At 43.2% G+C, this 17,341-nt stretch overlaps 1 protein-coding gene across 1 annotated transcript in view; it reads right to left on the minus strand.

The window, feature by feature from the left end:
• SORBS1 (sorbin and SH3 domain containing 1) overlaps positions 1-14,201 on the minus strand; it is a 59,685-nt gene extending 45,484 nt beyond the window's left edge. Inside the window, exons 1-4 of the mRNA XM_009888755.1 lie at positions 14,094-14,201; positions 10,915-11,721; positions 9,990-10,343; positions 6,944-7,091 (exon numbers count right to left, since the gene is read on the minus strand). Coding sequence (XP_009887057.1) covers positions 6,944-7,091; positions 9,990-10,343; positions 10,915-11,622 — 1,210 coding nt within the window. The 5' untranslated portion in view covers positions 11,623-11,721; positions 14,094-14,201. The remainder of the gene's footprint in view (positions 1-6,943; positions 7,092-9,989; positions 10,344-10,914; positions 11,722-14,093) is intronic.
• Positions 14,202-17,341: the final 3,140 nt, after the last annotated feature.

Genomic DNA, 17,341 nt, shown 5'->3' on the forward strand with positions numbered 1-17,341 from the left:
CTGCCTTGCTTCCACCTGGAATTCCTTGACACTGTCTGACACTCAAACATAGCAGCAGGCACCACCACCACTGGCCAAGGAACCAAGGGAGCTCAGGTTATTCTGAAGCTCTGCTACAGTCTGGAGAGCTACAGCACAGAAATCCTTAGGCTCTGCCGAAGGCTTTTTCTATGTGGATTTTCTGGAGAGGAAACATCAGTGATTTTACAGTCTGCCTCATCAAGACTTTGCTAAGTCCTATCCTTTTTACATCACTGCATGCACTGGGGAGAGAGAGAGATGTTTATTCACATGCACATCACCATACTGCCCAAAGCCATTAAACGCGCAGAAATCTGAAAGGGGCAGTTAGCAGAGGAAAGGCTCGTGCATAACAAAGCATTGGTCTGTTGGTACCTTGAGCAAACGCAGTTCTGCCCTGCAAAATTCAGTATGTGAATGATTTGTGTTTGAGTGGTTGGTTTGAAATTACCACCAAACTCTAGGTCTTCCTCCTTTTTAAGAAAAATGAAATAATGCTTCTACGTGTTCAAAATGGGGCAAAGCATCTATTAAATCTTTGCTTAGCATTGTCATCCTATTCCCCCTCTCTGTGAATATGTGTGCACTATCTTTTAGTCCTTCTGTATCCCTGGTGTTCAGGGCTCTCCGTTTTGTAGGAAGTATTTGGTCTATTTCCATTACTAAACTCCTTACTAAGCCTCTAAGAAGAGAGCATGGAAAGAGCAACTGAAACTAGACCATTCTCCCATGACCTTGAAGACTAAAAGTAAGTGGGTTTTTGGATGTGGAGGAGGATGTGGAGAGGACGCAAACTTTAGGAAAGGTTACAGCTCTCCTCCATTACTTATCATTGTCACTGCTGATGTTACAAGGCCTGAGCTTATGGTCTAGAAAAATCATTTTTTTTCTGCAGGCTAAAGAATTCAAGGCCAGAGAAGGTCACAAAGTCCTCCTTTAACAAGACTGATATATATATATATACACACACACACTATTGATATATATTATTTCTTTTTTGATTCCCTAGCTCCCTGCACTGGAGAAGTGGTTGAATGTTTGCCAGGTGTAAAGAAACAGAATAAAATTGCAGTGTGCAAGTATGCACGTGTGCTGCCAACCTTCTCTACCCAGGCAGCTCTCTGCTTTTGCAATGGGTGCGAGAGTCTCTCCTTGAAAGAAGAGCAAGTTGTTTTTCTGGTCATCTGTCCTTCTCCACACCCCAAATAGAAGTAGCTCAGTAGGTGTTATAGGAACAGCACGTTATGCTCTGCTTACCCACATTATTATCCTTTGGCACAAATACTGCTGCTCTTGGAGTCATGTAAATACTGATTTTTATTTGTCTTCCTCCCCCCTCACCACAAGCAAGCCTAACTCCAATGGTTGTGCAGAGAAACTTGAGAATGCGTCCCAAGGGAATAAACCTAAAGGCTCAAGAGGCAGCCCCAAAAGTCAACTAGAACAATCAAACTGTATGCAAGTCTTACGACTTAGGAGGAACAGAGAAGTAATTTAGGGTTTCAGAATATTAACATGTGGCCACACAGGCAACATTTGGAGAAAAGACTGAAATCAAACACTCAGTGACCTGGACTAAGCCAGGACAAATATTTATACTAATTCCTTTGCAATTCCTGGGAAGTGGGTTTGCTGAAGGTACTCCACAAGCCAACAAAGCAGCAGCTTTGCTCCATCAGAGGCAGCAATTGGGGGGTAGCAGACCTTTCACATCATACCTGCCAGGCTACTAAGCCTTTTTTGCTGTTCTGTGGTAAAGGAAGAAACAAAACAAAAAGAAATATAGAACAAATGGGTGAGACATAAACAGCAAGTGCTCTGGTGCTGCATTTCTGACAGGCAAGAAATACACTGTAGACAGAATGGCAGCAGCTGCTGGAGAGAATCTCTTTTCAAATACCCTGCCAAAGTGACAGCCCACAGTCCCTTCTCCACACAGCAATCTTGTGGAATAATACAAATCTCACGATGCAGTGACCAATACATTCACAAACATCATTTTTTTAAAATTTTTTTTTTCTTAATATCAGAGAATAAAAGAAGTTGGACAGGAGACAATTTGAAAAACAGTAAAGGCTCACAGAGTCAAACAACTTGACAACTAACTCTGTTACCATTAACATGAAGTTCATTTTGAAACAGTAATCTGTAGCATTTCGAAGGGATAAAGGAAAGGATGAAGTCATTGTTGGTGCTTGCTGAGTCTCATCACATATTACCCACCCACAGATTCAGTGATTTGCACACAGACACAGCTTGGTTAAGGCTTTGATTCTCAGAACGGTCCCCTTGATTTAAGGCCTTTCATCACCAAGTTCCCAGACTGGGACATTTGTGGTATCTTGCAGTATGTTTTACCATGCTAAAGTTGATGCTCACAGTTGTTTTCTAAAGGGATGCCCAAATGACTTGCCCAAGTCACAGCTGGGAATAAACCAAGAATTCTCAGCTCTGTTCTCTGCTCTTTCTACTAGCAACGAATCCTTTCATTTAATGCATGAAAGCCATTTGAAAAGAATAAACTATTTTATTGCCATAGAAAACACAAACACTCTTGAAAGCTCACAATGTTAACGCAAAGATTTCAAAACTTTAATATATTAATCACACCTGTTATATATTCATAATAAATCATGCCATGCAATGCCTGCCCAGGAAATAACTGCTTTGGGGTGGCACGGGACGCTTGCCAAGCAAGTTTGCAGCAGGTAACAATCCTCCAGTTGTATGTTGTTTGCTAGCAGAACCCACCTTCACTAGATACTTGTACTAAGTGGATCAACCTCAGCAAGGGAAACCGATATTTCTCCTCACTAAGTGCAGCTCCCTCACCAATACCTGTGAACTTTGTTTTTTAACCCCAGCACTTCTGCTCTGCTAACCACCAATGGCAAGCTGCTCGTGTGCATTATGCTCCACATGATAGCTGCGAACATATGAAACAAAACCCTACGTGCAATAGGGAAAAGGAAGAAGGGTTAGCAATCTGAACCTGAAAAGTAGATGGGAACCACCTGCTGCAGAGTTCACCCTTCTAAGCAGGCCACCAGGAGTGGGCTGGTGTATTATGAGAAAGGAGACAAGATGTGAGTTAGGATGGTCTCAGCTTCAGCCATCACCTTCACTAAGGAGAACTGCATTCAGTCAATAAGATATCCTGACAAAAACCATGTGGTTTAAAGAGTCAATGCTTGAGAGATCTTTCCTATCTCTTCCTCCACAGAGCAGAGAATATCATGGATGAATAGACTTTCCGGGGTGGGGGGGAAGTACTTTTTACATGAAGAGAAGGTTTCCTTATCACTTCTGTCTCTGACTAGGAAAGAGAGCTCCTGATGGACAGAAGTGGAAGGAGCAGGAGGTGTCTGCCATTTTCCTCTCCCACCTGACCACAGACAGCTCGTAGCCCCACGCACACACCAGCTATCAGAGGCTTTCACCCTTTATCTTGTGTTCTGGAACTGTAAACAAAGGCAAAAACCTCATAGGCTTCTCAGAGAAAGGGTTAAGCAGAGGATTATAACTGCTGGCAACAGTGAAGGTATGATTATAGATACCTTCAGAGTTCCCAGAGGAGGAAGCACTGGAGGAGACTAAGACTTGAAACCGGTAACAAGAGGGTAAGAGGAAACAAGTGTTTGAATACATGTTTATTGCAAAATAAAGGTGCCAGAAAGAAAATTAATCAAGAGATCAACAGATACAAAGGGAAGAAATTCTTACCTTGGTGCTAGGAATGAACAAGAGGATCTGAAATTATTTGTTTACAAGCATAAATCTTATTCAGTTGGTATTACTGAAATCCAGTAGAAGAAAAATATCTGAGATCTCTCATCACAACTTACTGAATAAGATCAAGCAGATAAAAAAGGATATAGCATAGTTTGTGCTTCAAATGCTGTTAACTGTTTCTAAGTCTCTGATAGGTCCAAATGAAAGGGTCTTACACGCTTACAGATTAATGAACTAGCAGATAAAGCATAAAATAAGACAGTAGGTGATGCCTGCTACAACAGTCACTCTAGAGAATAAGATAACCGGCTCCTTAAAAAGCAATCAATAATCCACTGAGGAGAGGAGAAAGACATATTATCCATCTGGAAGACTAACTAAACTACTGGAGATATCAGATTGCCAGCATTAAAATGACCTTGAAGTTTCTAATTCAGAGGGTATTTCATAGCACACAAGAGGAATTTATATTAAACCTCATCTTGACGTGAAGGAATTGATTTCAGCACAAAACATAATTAACCATTCAGTGGAAGGTGGATCATAACCTGGTAACAATTTGTTATATGCCATGAGACCAAACCAGTGTTGACTAGATAAGGTCCATAAAGACGAAACTAAGCATGAATCACATCAGCCAGGACGGAAATGTAATGGATAACTAAGATCTGAGAACTATTTAAAAACACTAAGTTAGCAAAAAGAAATCTTAATGCTATGCTAGGATAAAACCTAGATAGGAATGGAAGCATAAGGAACCCTCAATACACAAAAAGATGGAAAATTAAGGAAATGCATACCTGTGAGTGGGTAACACATGCTGGGAAGTGAAAGAAAACAACAATGGAAGTAAAAGAATCAACAGAATGTCTAAAAGACTCAAAAATGGGTTTTGAGGTACACGAAGAATAAACAGAAACCTAGCAATGATCTTGTTCTGTTACCAAAAGGCACAGTGGAACTGTTCAAAAGAGAGCAGAAAAGATGACACATCTAATTACTATTTCATTCTGCATTTAAAAAAAAAAAGAAAGAAAAAACTCTGACATACTACTGCCTGATGGAGAAATACTTTCCACTTCAACAGTAACTAAGGACTATGCTGAATGACAACTGAGGTCAGATGCTTGAAAATTAGCACATTCATATAAACTGTACTGAAGAGCTTTACAGCAGCTTTCTGCTCTAAAGAGAGCTGTTATGGAGAGAGCAGCTCACTGGACCGTTAACACTCATCCTCAGCATGTCTCAGAATACAAAGGAAACTCCACAGGACAAGGAAGAAAGCAATTGTTGTGACAACCTTCGCAAAGCATTAGTAGGACAGCTGGGACATCTGTCTGTCAAGTCGACAATAATGCCAGGAAAAAAAAAAAAGTACTGTAATGACTTAGATGGGGTTTTACTAATAAATAGTACTGTAATGACTTAGATAGGATTTAACTAATAAATACATAGCATGACACATGCAAAGTCAGTCAATACGGATTTATGACTAAGATGCCTTGTCAAACCAGTTCAATATGATCCTTGCAAATTACAAGTTTGACTAATAAAGACCAAAAAACACGCATTAGAATGAGATACTTCACAGACTCGATCAACTTCTTATCAGGCCATGATCTACATCACAGTCATCAAAAAGTGATGAGACAAGGCTCTTCAGTCTATCAGGATACAGTATCACTAGTGCTAACGGTCAGAGGCGAGAGATATTCAGACAGGACAAATTGTTAACTGTGAAGGTAATTAGTAAACAGAACAATTTGACATTGGCTGTCTCAGAGCCAGTGTGGGTGGATCATCATATTATACAGATTTGTCTCTTGTGATCTTAAAATCTACAGAGAGAAAATATCCTTGTGTGGTACACACTGAAATGCTCCAGATTTAATGTGAAAACCAACCAATAGAGCACCCCACCTCAAGAAAGTCAACAAAATGATTTGAGATAAAAAAAGGCTGCTTCAAATAATATTTTTCTCCTCTTCAGGCAGTTAAGGAATCCAGGCACCCTCATTCAGAAGCACATAAGCAAAGCTGCTTCAGATGCTGGCAAACAGGAAGAGATAACCTGCTTGTTACCCCTATAATCAGCTGCACTACAGTGAGAACACTACCTTCAGAATCAAAGACTGAAGTCTGTTTTGAAAAGACACTGAAAAAAAAATAAATAGATGGGGGGCTGCAAAGGAGCACATCAATTCATGCCTCTGATTAGAATGACTACAATATGAGAAGTGCAGGTCTTGCCCCTGTTTTCCAATATTTTACTTTCTTTTATTTGCTAAGGTAAGTCATAGCATTGCAGACTGGAATCTGCCTGTCCTGGAGTTTCCTTAAGTCCACTGGAAACCACGGCATATTGGACTGCATTTGTGTGGCCCTTTATAAGCCACGGTCTTTAATGACAGACAATGAATTGGGAGGCTGGGGTACTGACAGTCATCAGGAGAACTAGAAAGGAGAAGCAAAGTTTCCCTCTAATGCCAGAGGTAAAGAGGTGCAACTATCCAGAGGGAGCTGTCGTGAGGCAGATAAAGGCTTGGAGTAGTAAACATGAGAGTGCTCAAACAAGGTTGTTTTGTTCATATACAAACCCAGAGCTCAATGACTTCTGCAGTATGAGTTGATCCAGGTATGGATAGAGAACAAATTGAGAAGGCCAAACTTATGGATTAGTTACTATTGGGTAAATTCTGCTGAGAATTCAGAAGTCAAATCTCTCCCACAGTAACTGAAAATATGGCTGCTCTCGTGCTGCAGTATCCGAAACGCAATATAACCCCCTTTTCCAGTGAGGGAGAACCTACCTCAAGCTACCTTGCTTCTCCTGACAAATAGATGTGAGCATACACCCTTTTCCACCATGACAGGACACCTGATGGGGGATAAGCTGTTACCCTGCAACAACTTATTCCTCTGTCCATAGCCCAGTTATAAGCCTCTCCCCCAGCCTCAGGGTGGCTTCTGATCCACAGGTTTTAATTAGAAAAAGTAGGCATTGTCCCATGCCTCTAACCTCTTACTTGCCTGTTGTATGCTCCGTCACTACCACTTTCTGGAAGCAGCTTTGTTAGCTCTTAGTAGTCTGGACTTAATTGTCCACGGCACACACATTCTCCAGTTCCTTGTAGCATAGCAGGTTGCTCAGTTTGAGTCACAAATAACTATATGCAAATCTCCTTACCTCGATTGTGTTGCAAGAGGACAATAGTGGGATTGACAATTGTAGTAGAGGGATAAGCAGAAGAAGACTTGTTGATTGAAGTGAAGGAGGTTGGATGGTCAGTGCCGGTGCCAGACTGGGGAACTTCATTTAGCACAGGACTTGGGTCCTGAAAAGGAGAGCAACACACCATTAGCAGCATGCAGAAGGCTGCTACACTGGGAAAATCTGGGAAAAACCCACATATTTTAAGCTGAATGAGAAGCATAATCACAGCAAGCTTTAGTAAAAAAGGCATAAGCATGAGCGTTACCTTGCTCCTTGTATGTACCCTGCTCGTTGTTAATGCAATTAGTTTGCGAAGGCAGTACTATAATTATTTGGTGTTGGGTTTCACAACTCCAACCCCAAAAGGAGGCACTAATTTCATCTGGCAGACTCTCTGGAGCAAACACAGGGTGCCAGAGATGAGCAAGTCTGGTTGGGGGGTGGGGGGAGAAGACACAGACATCTTTCCCCTGATACACATACACACAGACATTGGTTTTAAAAGTATTCCTTTCATAGCAAGAAGTCAGACATGCAAAACTCATGCAATTCTGGAGTGAAACATTACTACTGCAGCTGGTTTGGTAAGGAAGGTCTGAGGAATAAGGTTAGCACCATCGCTCAGGAGACAGTGTGACACCTACCTGGTTAAAATAATGAAATAAAAAAACCCCAAAACAGATAGAGAGTAAGAAGTAGGACTCTAGCAAGAAAGATACTCAACATGGCTTTGCTGCTGGAGCATGGCTAGCAAGCTGCTCTTGCTCTTCTAAAGCATCCAGCTCCATTATTTGCTTATTTCAAACCCACCTCTGGTATCACCACAGCTCTGGTTATTCTGTAGAAATACAGGCTGTGTCAGCAGGGAGACTTTAAAAACATCATTCATCTTTGAAAAATCTCAGTCCAGGCATACCGGGCTTTTGTTGGTAGTATGGGGAAAAGACAAAGAAGGGACAACAACTAAGACTGTGCATGCCAGTTTAGGCTGCGAGATTCATGGGAAATGAGCATCCAAACAAAGAGAGTATGGAACAGCATACCAGATTTCTGCACTCCTGCCACTCCACTGAAATGCTGCAGGCCACTGATCTGCGAAATGGAGTTGAGCATTCAGGGGGATTTTCATCACTATTAAAAAACTCCTGAATATGCACAGAATATTGGTCCAGAAGAATCCCTACTCCTGGCTTTTCTGGCCAAGTGCAACTCAGGGCCCTTCATAGCCACCAGCATCAAGGGAAAGGACTTACAGGATCAGGAAGGGGGCTGAACAGGGGCAAGAGCGAGGCCTGGCACTGGAGCTCAGAGATAAATCATAGTGAGAATTGGCTGTAATCAGAAAAAGCATCTCCAGTCTCTCCATCCTAGAGCGGAAATAAGGAAGAACAATCCCGTTCTGCTGGATGGAGGTGATCTTGCTCCAAGCAGCATCTGATCAGACCATAGACATTTCATGAGCACAGAAAAGAATCAATGGTCTTCAGAAACAGATGTCCCTAAGAGAGAGGCCCAGCCCCATTTTGCTGGCTGTGAGAACATTCCAAACACCGCAATTTGGGAAAAGTAGTGGGAGTCAGGGAGAAGTATGAGAGTTGGGTTTGAGCTTCACTTCGATAACTATAATATAAAGAACACCTCAAAGAGGGATGTCAGATCAGGATAGGCTCAGCAGCCCCCATTAAGTCACCAAAGCTGGCGAACAAAGAGCATTTAAATCATTGTAGACAACAGCTCTGTGACTACATGCCTGAAGTGAGCATGTCCCCAAATGTTTCAAAACTCTCATCGCATGAAAATCAGGTACAAGATTTCCACTACTCCTCTATGATTTGGATGCCCGCTGAATTTTTCTGGAGCCTGCAGACAGGTTGCATTAAGAAACAACAAAACCACCCACCCCATCCCCCCAAAAAAAAACAACAACTCCCCCAAAATTTCATTGCTCTCTGCAGTAAAAAAACCACTGATTTCAACAGAAGCAGAAAGACCAATGCTAAGAACTTTTGAAAATATCGTCCTTGGTTCTTTTTTTTCTTTATTCCCCTCTCATGCCCGTTTGCTAGATCCCTGTAGAGTCAGAGGGCAGAGAAAGCATCATCATGAGAGGAGGAGGTTTCTGCTGAACTTTTTACTTGTCCTTACAAGCAACCGTTTTAAAAAAAAAAAAAAAAAAAAAAAAAAACCCACAACAAAATCCACAAACGGTGGTTGTAAGACTTTCAGTACAAGGAGGGTCAGGTACTTTTTACCTCCTCTGCAACTTTAACGGAGAGCTACTTTTCCTCCTTGTCCCTGAGGACTTTTTAAGACAGGTGATGATCTTAAAGAGAAACAAAACCCAATCCAAGAACACAGTAACTTCCAAGTTAAAACTGTTGCGGATTAAATTCTTCAAAATTTTCAAAGACAAGCAATTCCAAACTGAAGACAGACTCTCCCTCTAATCTATCCCATAGCATCTACATGCTTGGAAGACTCCTTAGCTCAGTAACTGATAGTACTGCTTGTAGGTCATTGGATACTGGCAGCAATCTTACACTGATTTCAGTAGGGATTTGTGTAGAGACCATACGGTCTTGGGGCTCCAAGTGGAACAGAAATCCAACCCTAACCTTTAACTTGTCTGCTGTTGCTGCTTTAAATGTTATTCAAACACAATTAAGGATGCTATTAAAAGAGCCTGAAGAGATCGGTTAGTTGCGGCTATTCTGTTTATCCAGAATGAATTTTTCTGAGCAAATCCTGTGAAGACTCTTAAGGTGTGCACCACCTAGCAGAATGGGCACAATGGGAGACAGTCAGATCTTGTTGCGAGAAGTCAATAGGAAGTCCAAAGCTGCACAAGGCAGGCAACACGCATGCACTAGCACAGGACGTAAACAAGGTTTCAGTTGTCATGCTGCTGGCAGGGAGTGAGTCATCACTCCTCTCAAGTTTAGTATTGCAAGGAGAAAGTAATTTTAATCTGGGAATACAAATTTAGGAAAAGGGCGAGGAGGGTAGTTGGCAAGCTTACTGTACGTGAGATGACTCCAGTGATTTCAGGCTTCAAGCCCCTGTGCAAAGCCCCCGGGACTGGAGGGACAAGTGAAGGTGGTGATGAGAAGAATGGCAGTTTCGGGTAAACAGAGGAGGGTGCTTGGTTATGGTGGGAACCCCTCTGGAGATGTGGGGGAATGAAATCGTCTAGAGTCGGAAAAGTCAAGGGTGAGCCAGGAGAAACAGTCTCAGGGAATACGGAGCCTTGCCCGAAAGGAACCAGAGGCGGTGGTGGAGTGCTGGAGCTGCCTTCTTGCTGTCTGTCTGGATTAACCTGGAGGAGGGGGACTACTATAACCCCAGGCTGAGCTGTGGTGGTGGCAGTGGCATCCTGTAGGAAACAAGGTGTTGTTATGCAACGGGGGAGATTGGTACTTTAGTCTAACGCAGCCATATAGTGTCATGCAAGGATGCACCCAAAATGACAGAGCCCCAACAGATTTTCTTTCCTTAGGGAGACATACTTCTTCCATCTTGTAGCCCTGGTCCCTGTGAACACGCAGTTTTTCACAAAACTCTTCCTTCCCCTCACCACCCCTCTTCTCCAGTTCTGTGCAGTGAAGCTAAATCAAACCACAGAATGGCTCTGCATTCACCATTGCTTGAGAAGCACTAACCATCACATTAGAGAGTTTGCTTCTTTTACACCTCCCTCAGAGAGATCCTCGCCAGCCCAACCCAATCCTCTACATACACCACACACGCACAAACACACAGCTCAATGTTGGGGGGCACACATGGGGTGTTAAGTATTATCGAGTAGAAGATCACAAGACTCAGGTGGCAAAATGAGTACTTAGAAATTAGGTAGGAGGGGAATAAAGCATTAAGGGAACATTGTAATGAATTAAAGAACCGTTCATACGGCTGAAAGAAAACAAGGTTACGGAGAAAACAGGTACCATGTTGCGTCCCATTGCCTTGTATGGTGGCTGTCGCTGCTGAGTAAGGTAAGGCTCTTTTCTCATCCTGTCCTCTGTGGCAGCTGTGCTCTGGGGCTCTAGCACTCTGTCCCTCACAGCTTGCGGAGGTGATGACTGAGTCGAGGAGGGTTGGCCCGCACCATAACTATCTGCGTCTTTACTGAGGACAATGTAAAAGTACGGCCTGGGAGGAATAGGAGGAGGAGGAGGAGCAGGAAGAGACTTTCCAGTATCTGTTACAGAGGAAACAATGTTGGTGGCTGGTGCCTGAGTGAGCTCAGCGCCCAAACTGGTGCTGGCTGCTGGGCCATGTGTGGTGCCAGTGGAATTTTCAGATGCGGCTGAGCAAGTGTTGTTAGATAAACAAGCTACATATAGTTTGGTGACCTTTTTATCCGCCTTCGTCTCATGACTGGAATTCATTCCAGCCTTACTACTGGGATCTGACCTGTCAGGTTCGCGTTGTACGGATGATGCATCTGACAAGGAGCGCCTTTCCAAGAGTGGCTGCCCAGCATGCACCTCATCTTTGGGGCCTGAAGAGGGAGAATGCCCTGCTGGCAAGCCTTGCTTCCCACTGGGGATGGCCCCATAGGGGGTAGGTGATGAGAAATAACACCGCGCGCTGGGATTTGGTGATGCACGCTGCGTATAAGGCTTGGGTGCATTCAGGTACACGCAGTCCATGATGGGCACTGGCAACAGGTTGGTCACTTTAGTGTCAGTGCGAGGACGCCATGCAAAGCTTTCCTCTTTGGGAAGAGGAGGACGGGGAGGAGCAAGGGCCTGCCCAGGCAGCATCAAGAAGGAAGAGAAGGAGAGAGGAAGCAGCACCAAATGAAAGGAAAAAGGAAGGAAAAATAAACAAATTCAAAGAATGAATTCAGTCATTAGACTTGGGTTAAGCAGGTTTTAATACAGCAAGAACAAAAAGCAAATACAGTATCTGGAAGGCGAGCGAGCGCGGAACTCACTCACATCACCTCGCACATTCTCTCTTTCTTAGCACTGCTCACTGCAGCACGCAAACTTTACCCAGCTCTCAAGTCCCTGCCTACACGTTTCTCTCTCCGGGCTAAATAAATCTCAGTGCTGTACTGTTTTGAGCAGCCTGCACAGCAATCTTCATCGTGCCCCTGGGAAAGCCTAAGTCAAGATTTAACATCCTGGCTAACCAAAACCAGGCTCATGCCTGTGTAACTAAATACTTCCCAGCACTGGGGACATTTGAATCGCAAAGCCAAAGTCAGAGCTCTAGGCCATCTCTGCTGCATGTTAAGTGCACTGCTGAAAAATTAACGTTGTGAAGTTTCACCAGTGCTAATGAAAGCAGACATCATGTGAATACTATAGCCTGCCACAGCTGGCTAAGTTAAAAGTCAGCATTTTTTCCTTCTAAAAGCTAGCTCGAATTCTTTTCGGGCTTTTTCAGTCCTGAAAATGCTTTCAGGAAGACCAGAACAATTAGTTTCTTAAGAATTCATAAGAATTTGCCTCCAGAATCAAGATCACCAACAGAGAAATCCTGCTTCTAGTAAATAATAATAAAAAAAAAAGCTTTACTGTTTTTAGTACTTTGCAACATATAAGTTGCTAACTCCATAGCTGCCTACCGACTGCAACTCCAATTACAGTGATTTTTTTTCTGAAAACTGAACTGTTTTGAAGTAAAATGACTTGACAATAGAAAGGTTTTGTTTTATTTATTGCTTTGTTTCCAGTAGCTGAAAACTATAAAATAGCGAAAAGAGGAGAATGAAACACTCACTTAGTGAATAGTAGCTCCCTGCATTCTTGCAGATTAACCCTCTGGAGACTATGAAAGTTGGCTTTACACACAACCTGTTGTCATATTTTTATTTGCAAAGGCTGGCTAAACCACTGCTAAAAAGGCCTTAACAGCTTGCAGCATTCAAATCTGAAAAAGTACCTCCTTTAAAATTCATCCACACATGGCAGGTTGTGGCCAGCACCTATTTTTGTTACATCAATATAGACCTAGAATAACTTCATAAAATTACAGCTGCTGTACCAAAATCTACTGTTCTCATGCTGCCCGCCTCTCCCCGCCCCACCCCACCCCCCCTTCCCTGATGTGTAAGGGAGTGGAGAAGTGGGTTGGTAAGTGCTCCTTCTGAAGGGCTTCTGCTTCTGGAACAGGCTTGTTCCTTTTAATTCCTTAAGGACAGTAGTTTCAGTCTGGAGACTTCAGAGTGCCACAATATTTCCCCAGGTTAGGCGAAGCCTCACTTCACCACTGCACAGTATTATCAGGAAATACTAATTCATGACCTGCAATCACTGCTTTCCATTTTCTTCCATTTCAGCTAAGTTTGGACAGCGGTCCTTGAGACTTCAAGAAGTACTATGTGTATCAGTGCTCTCTCTGTTCATCAAGAAGATCAATAAGGGACTACAGGACAGCTGTAAGTATCAGGCAGTAAATGGGTCTCTCCTTTAGAGTGCCACTCCTTTCCATCCCTTCATAAGAGTTGTCCCTTCTTCCACTCTCACAATTTTAGGAGCAGTGTGCATTCTGTGGCGTTACTGTGGGTCCCTGATGATGGGAGCAGTGACCCTCACATGGGACAAGGCTTTAAAGGGACTCCGTTTCACACAAGAAAGCGGTTTCTAACGAAGGGTTTCCTTATCGGCCTTCAGGCTGCTTCTGTGCAGATCAACCACCCGAAAAAGTATGAAGCTACACTTCTTTTAACAGACTGACTTCAACAATATACCTTCAGGTACAAATAACATTTCCCTCATTGGCTTGTATCAGTTAGAGTGTTAAAACTGAAAGCCATTTCCCCCAGTATCTTGTTTTTAATGTAAGTGTAACTCTGATTTCAGCCTGCTGCAACCTCTAGGAAATAGACCAACATAAAAGACAAAACAGTAATAGATGACTACTTCACCTTTTTCTTGCAAACAAATAGCGTTGTCCTCCTTCATCCACCAAGGAAACATTGTGGCGTGCCTGACCACACAAGCTCCACAGCTGATGTCAGTGTTGCCCCCATTTTAAAGGTAGGAAAATCTGCGGCACAGCAACTTACCCAAGTCTGAAGCCAACTCTGGAGTTCAACCCAGGACTCCTGACCATGAATCCAGTGCTCGAACCCAGAAGATCACCCTCAGGGTCAGGAAGGAAGGCTTACCTGTGGCTTGCTGTCTGAGGAAAGGTTCGGACGCACACTCCTATAACCCTTGGCAGCCAGAGAAGATGTTTGGGCATCCCCATTGGCATCAGTGTTAGATGACGACCTCCAATCATCTACGAGGGGAAGGAAAACTCAGATCACAGAGGATTCCCTCCAGCTACAAGATGAGCAAAAGGAGCGGGCTCTTTTCTTCCTTTTTTTTAGGCAACAAGAAATACTTCCAAGAAAGCAACAACATAAGCAGCCAATGTTTGTACCTGTTTCTGGGTTTTTTGGCTCCAGACCTAAGTGTTTCACAGAAAGGAAGGATGGAAGAGGTGGGGGTGGAGGATAGGCATAGAGGAAAAGAAAGGGGAAAAAAATAAACCATTACATTTACAGAAAACACGAACCAATTGAAGTTAAGAGTCGAGCTACTTCATTTCACACATAAAATGCTTTCTGACAGGGCTGCCTAATTACCATAGAGACCAGCCCTAAACATGATGCCCTCCTTGTTCCTGACCTTTGTAAACACAAGGCAATTCATTCAGAGCAATGAAGAAACAATTGTTCATTGACATTCTTATTTCAGAGGCAAAAAGGCAGCCCAGATAGCTACTTTCTAAAACTGCAGCTTGATGTCCAGACACCACAAATTACTGGAAATGTAGAGACTCTGTATGCAGCCATGATACAGGCTATGAAGACATATCTATCCTTATCAACATCGCTATGTATGATTAACTGAGATAAAGGACTGCCAACAAATAGATCAGGTTTTGCAGACTAAGTGCATGTGCACGAAGGGAGTTATAAAATATGTCGCCACTTTACAACCCAGTCCCTGCAGCTAGATGCATTGGTCTCATCACCTATTTTCCCACCTCCCACTGGGCTCCTCCCCAGACCCTCTACTCGTTTTTCTGTTTAAGTTATATGCAAAAAGCTCTTCCAGCTCCAAAGTACATTTCATAAAGCAATTGAGAGAGTAAGCGACGGAAGTATTAATGAGCTGATTTCCATAGTAATGGGCTCACTGCCATTCAAGCTGCTGGAAATTTATGAAGCCATCAACAGAAAGGAGAGAGGTAATGGTGGGGGGCAGGAGTGAAGAAACAGAGAATGGCAAGCATGAAAAGCGGGTAGGTCACGGGTGGAGCAGAATGGGAGGAGAAGACAGAGCAGAAAGCAGCTCATTGGGGCTGGAATTAATGGAATTGCCCTTCCTCCAACAATACAGTCAGAAACGATGTATGCTTTGCTTTCAAGAGCAAGTTTGACCCCCTCTCCCCCTTAACAGCATCTTGCCTTTGGGAGTTCATCCTCTCTGCCAGACCCACGACACTGGCCAGGTTTGTTATGCTTTGCCTGTCTCCTGCAATTAAGTAATTACACGTCTACTATTGAAAGATGGCAAAGCTCTGTGGTGACACTGTCTGCCTGGGATGCTATCCTGGCTCCCTTGACAACCCAAGTGAATGCTAGTGTGGCATAGCACCACTCGGTCTCTTTCTGTCACATTTTGCTCCTAGGGTTAAAGTGAGGTGACATGGGCCTGCCAGCGGGGGGGAAAAAAAAAAAAAAAAAAAAAATTGAGATCCTTTGGTGCTCCCGATAGCACAAAAGGTGCTGCAAACAAACTGAAGCCAAAATGAGTGAGTGGTCATGAAACCTGCACTAGGAGAGAACAGGAGTCAGTCTCCTTCCAGTGGTCTGGTTCTTGCAAGAGGTTTCCAACTATGCTACAGGATTTGGGGCTTTAAATTTTAGCTAAACAAAGACACCCCAAGACCCTGGACTGACCTCACTTGAGGTTATTGCAAGTAACATATTCCAGTTAACCTTCCACCCACTTACTTTCAGGTTGCTCAATATCTTGAGGACACGGCGAAGTGATATTCTGATTCTCTTCATAGGCTGGAGATGCCCGGAGGGTAACAGCTCCTTTTCCGCTGCAGACTTTAGTGGGATCCATTTCTACAGGAAATGCACATGCACAGAGGAGATATATCAAAACAGATGATACAAAGCTATTAGGAGCCATCAGAGCTCTGTGGAGTAATTTTAGCATGGCTGCCTCTGGGTGAATCACTCTAGTAATGTTTATGCAGATGAAGATTAGCTCTGGATTTAAAGCATTGAGAAATCAAAGCAGTTTCATATTCATGTAACTGATGAATGTAGAAGTAAGATCTGAGTCAGTGTAACAAAGCTAAGAAAGGAGGAAAAAAGGATGAGTGTTTGAACCAGATTTCACAGGTCCATTTGCTTTATTTGGTCTGCTTCATATTGTACTAGCAAGAACATTCTACCATTACACCTGTAGCTCTTCTATAGGGATGTCCCAGTGGTATAAAGCAATACAATTTGTGTGCTGAAGCCTTAAAAATGCCTTTTGTGCAGGACTGAAAGAGAAAAAACAACCAAGTCTTATGACCACTGGAGGATAAAATCTTGTAACTATGCTGAACATCATCGAAATGCAGGGCACTGCAAGCCACCTCCTTGCCACCTCCCCCCATTTCATGGCAATGTTTCACCTTCTGACATAGGAACCCAAATCCCAAAAACTAGAACGAGGATATAGATCACCCTGCGAGCCAGACACCAGACCATGCCAGCCTCCTTGCTGAGGCCCAGTTCAGCACAGCTTCTGTGCAGGCTTACCTTTGTGCATTTCAGTCCACGGATTTGTTTTTTTTTTTCCTCCTGCCACCCTATTAATTAATAACAAACCTTCCAAGGCTATCTTCCTTCCCTTACTTATAATCCATCTGAAGAGTTGTTTCCTCTAAGATACCTATAGAAATAATAAGCCTAAGAGTCTCTCACTTATCTAAGCTACTTCCACAGGAAAACACATCACTTCCCTTTCTCATGCACTATTACTGACCCTGCAGCTGCCATCAGACTTCTTTTTGACCGAGCTAAACAGAGGTGCTAGTCCTACCACGACACCGCACAGGAAGCCTGAAGAGGTACTGAGCATATGCTGTGTTACAAAAATGACAACATGATGATTTCCACTTTCATGGGGTGATGATCATACTATCTCTGAACAGGGAGGGATGCAGCTCCTTTCTAGGAACTGTTATAATGGAAGTTACGCCTTCACACTGGACACAGGAGGCAAAGGCTGCTGCTTATTGCCCAGACCAATATTACCTGGCTGATTTCAGTAAGATAATGCCCCATTAAATCCACACCAGTACAGTGCCTACAGACCATAACAACACCTTGGCTAAGGCTGCAAAACACACAAA

This window comes from Charadrius vociferus, unplaced genomic scaffold (assembly GCF_000708025.1).
Source record: "Charadrius vociferus isolate BGI_N301 unplaced genomic scaffold, ASM70802v2 scaffold436, whole genome shotgun sequence".
In the NCBI taxonomy this organism is placed as follows: Eukaryota; Metazoa; Chordata; class Aves; order Charadriiformes; family Charadriidae; genus Charadrius; species Charadrius vociferus.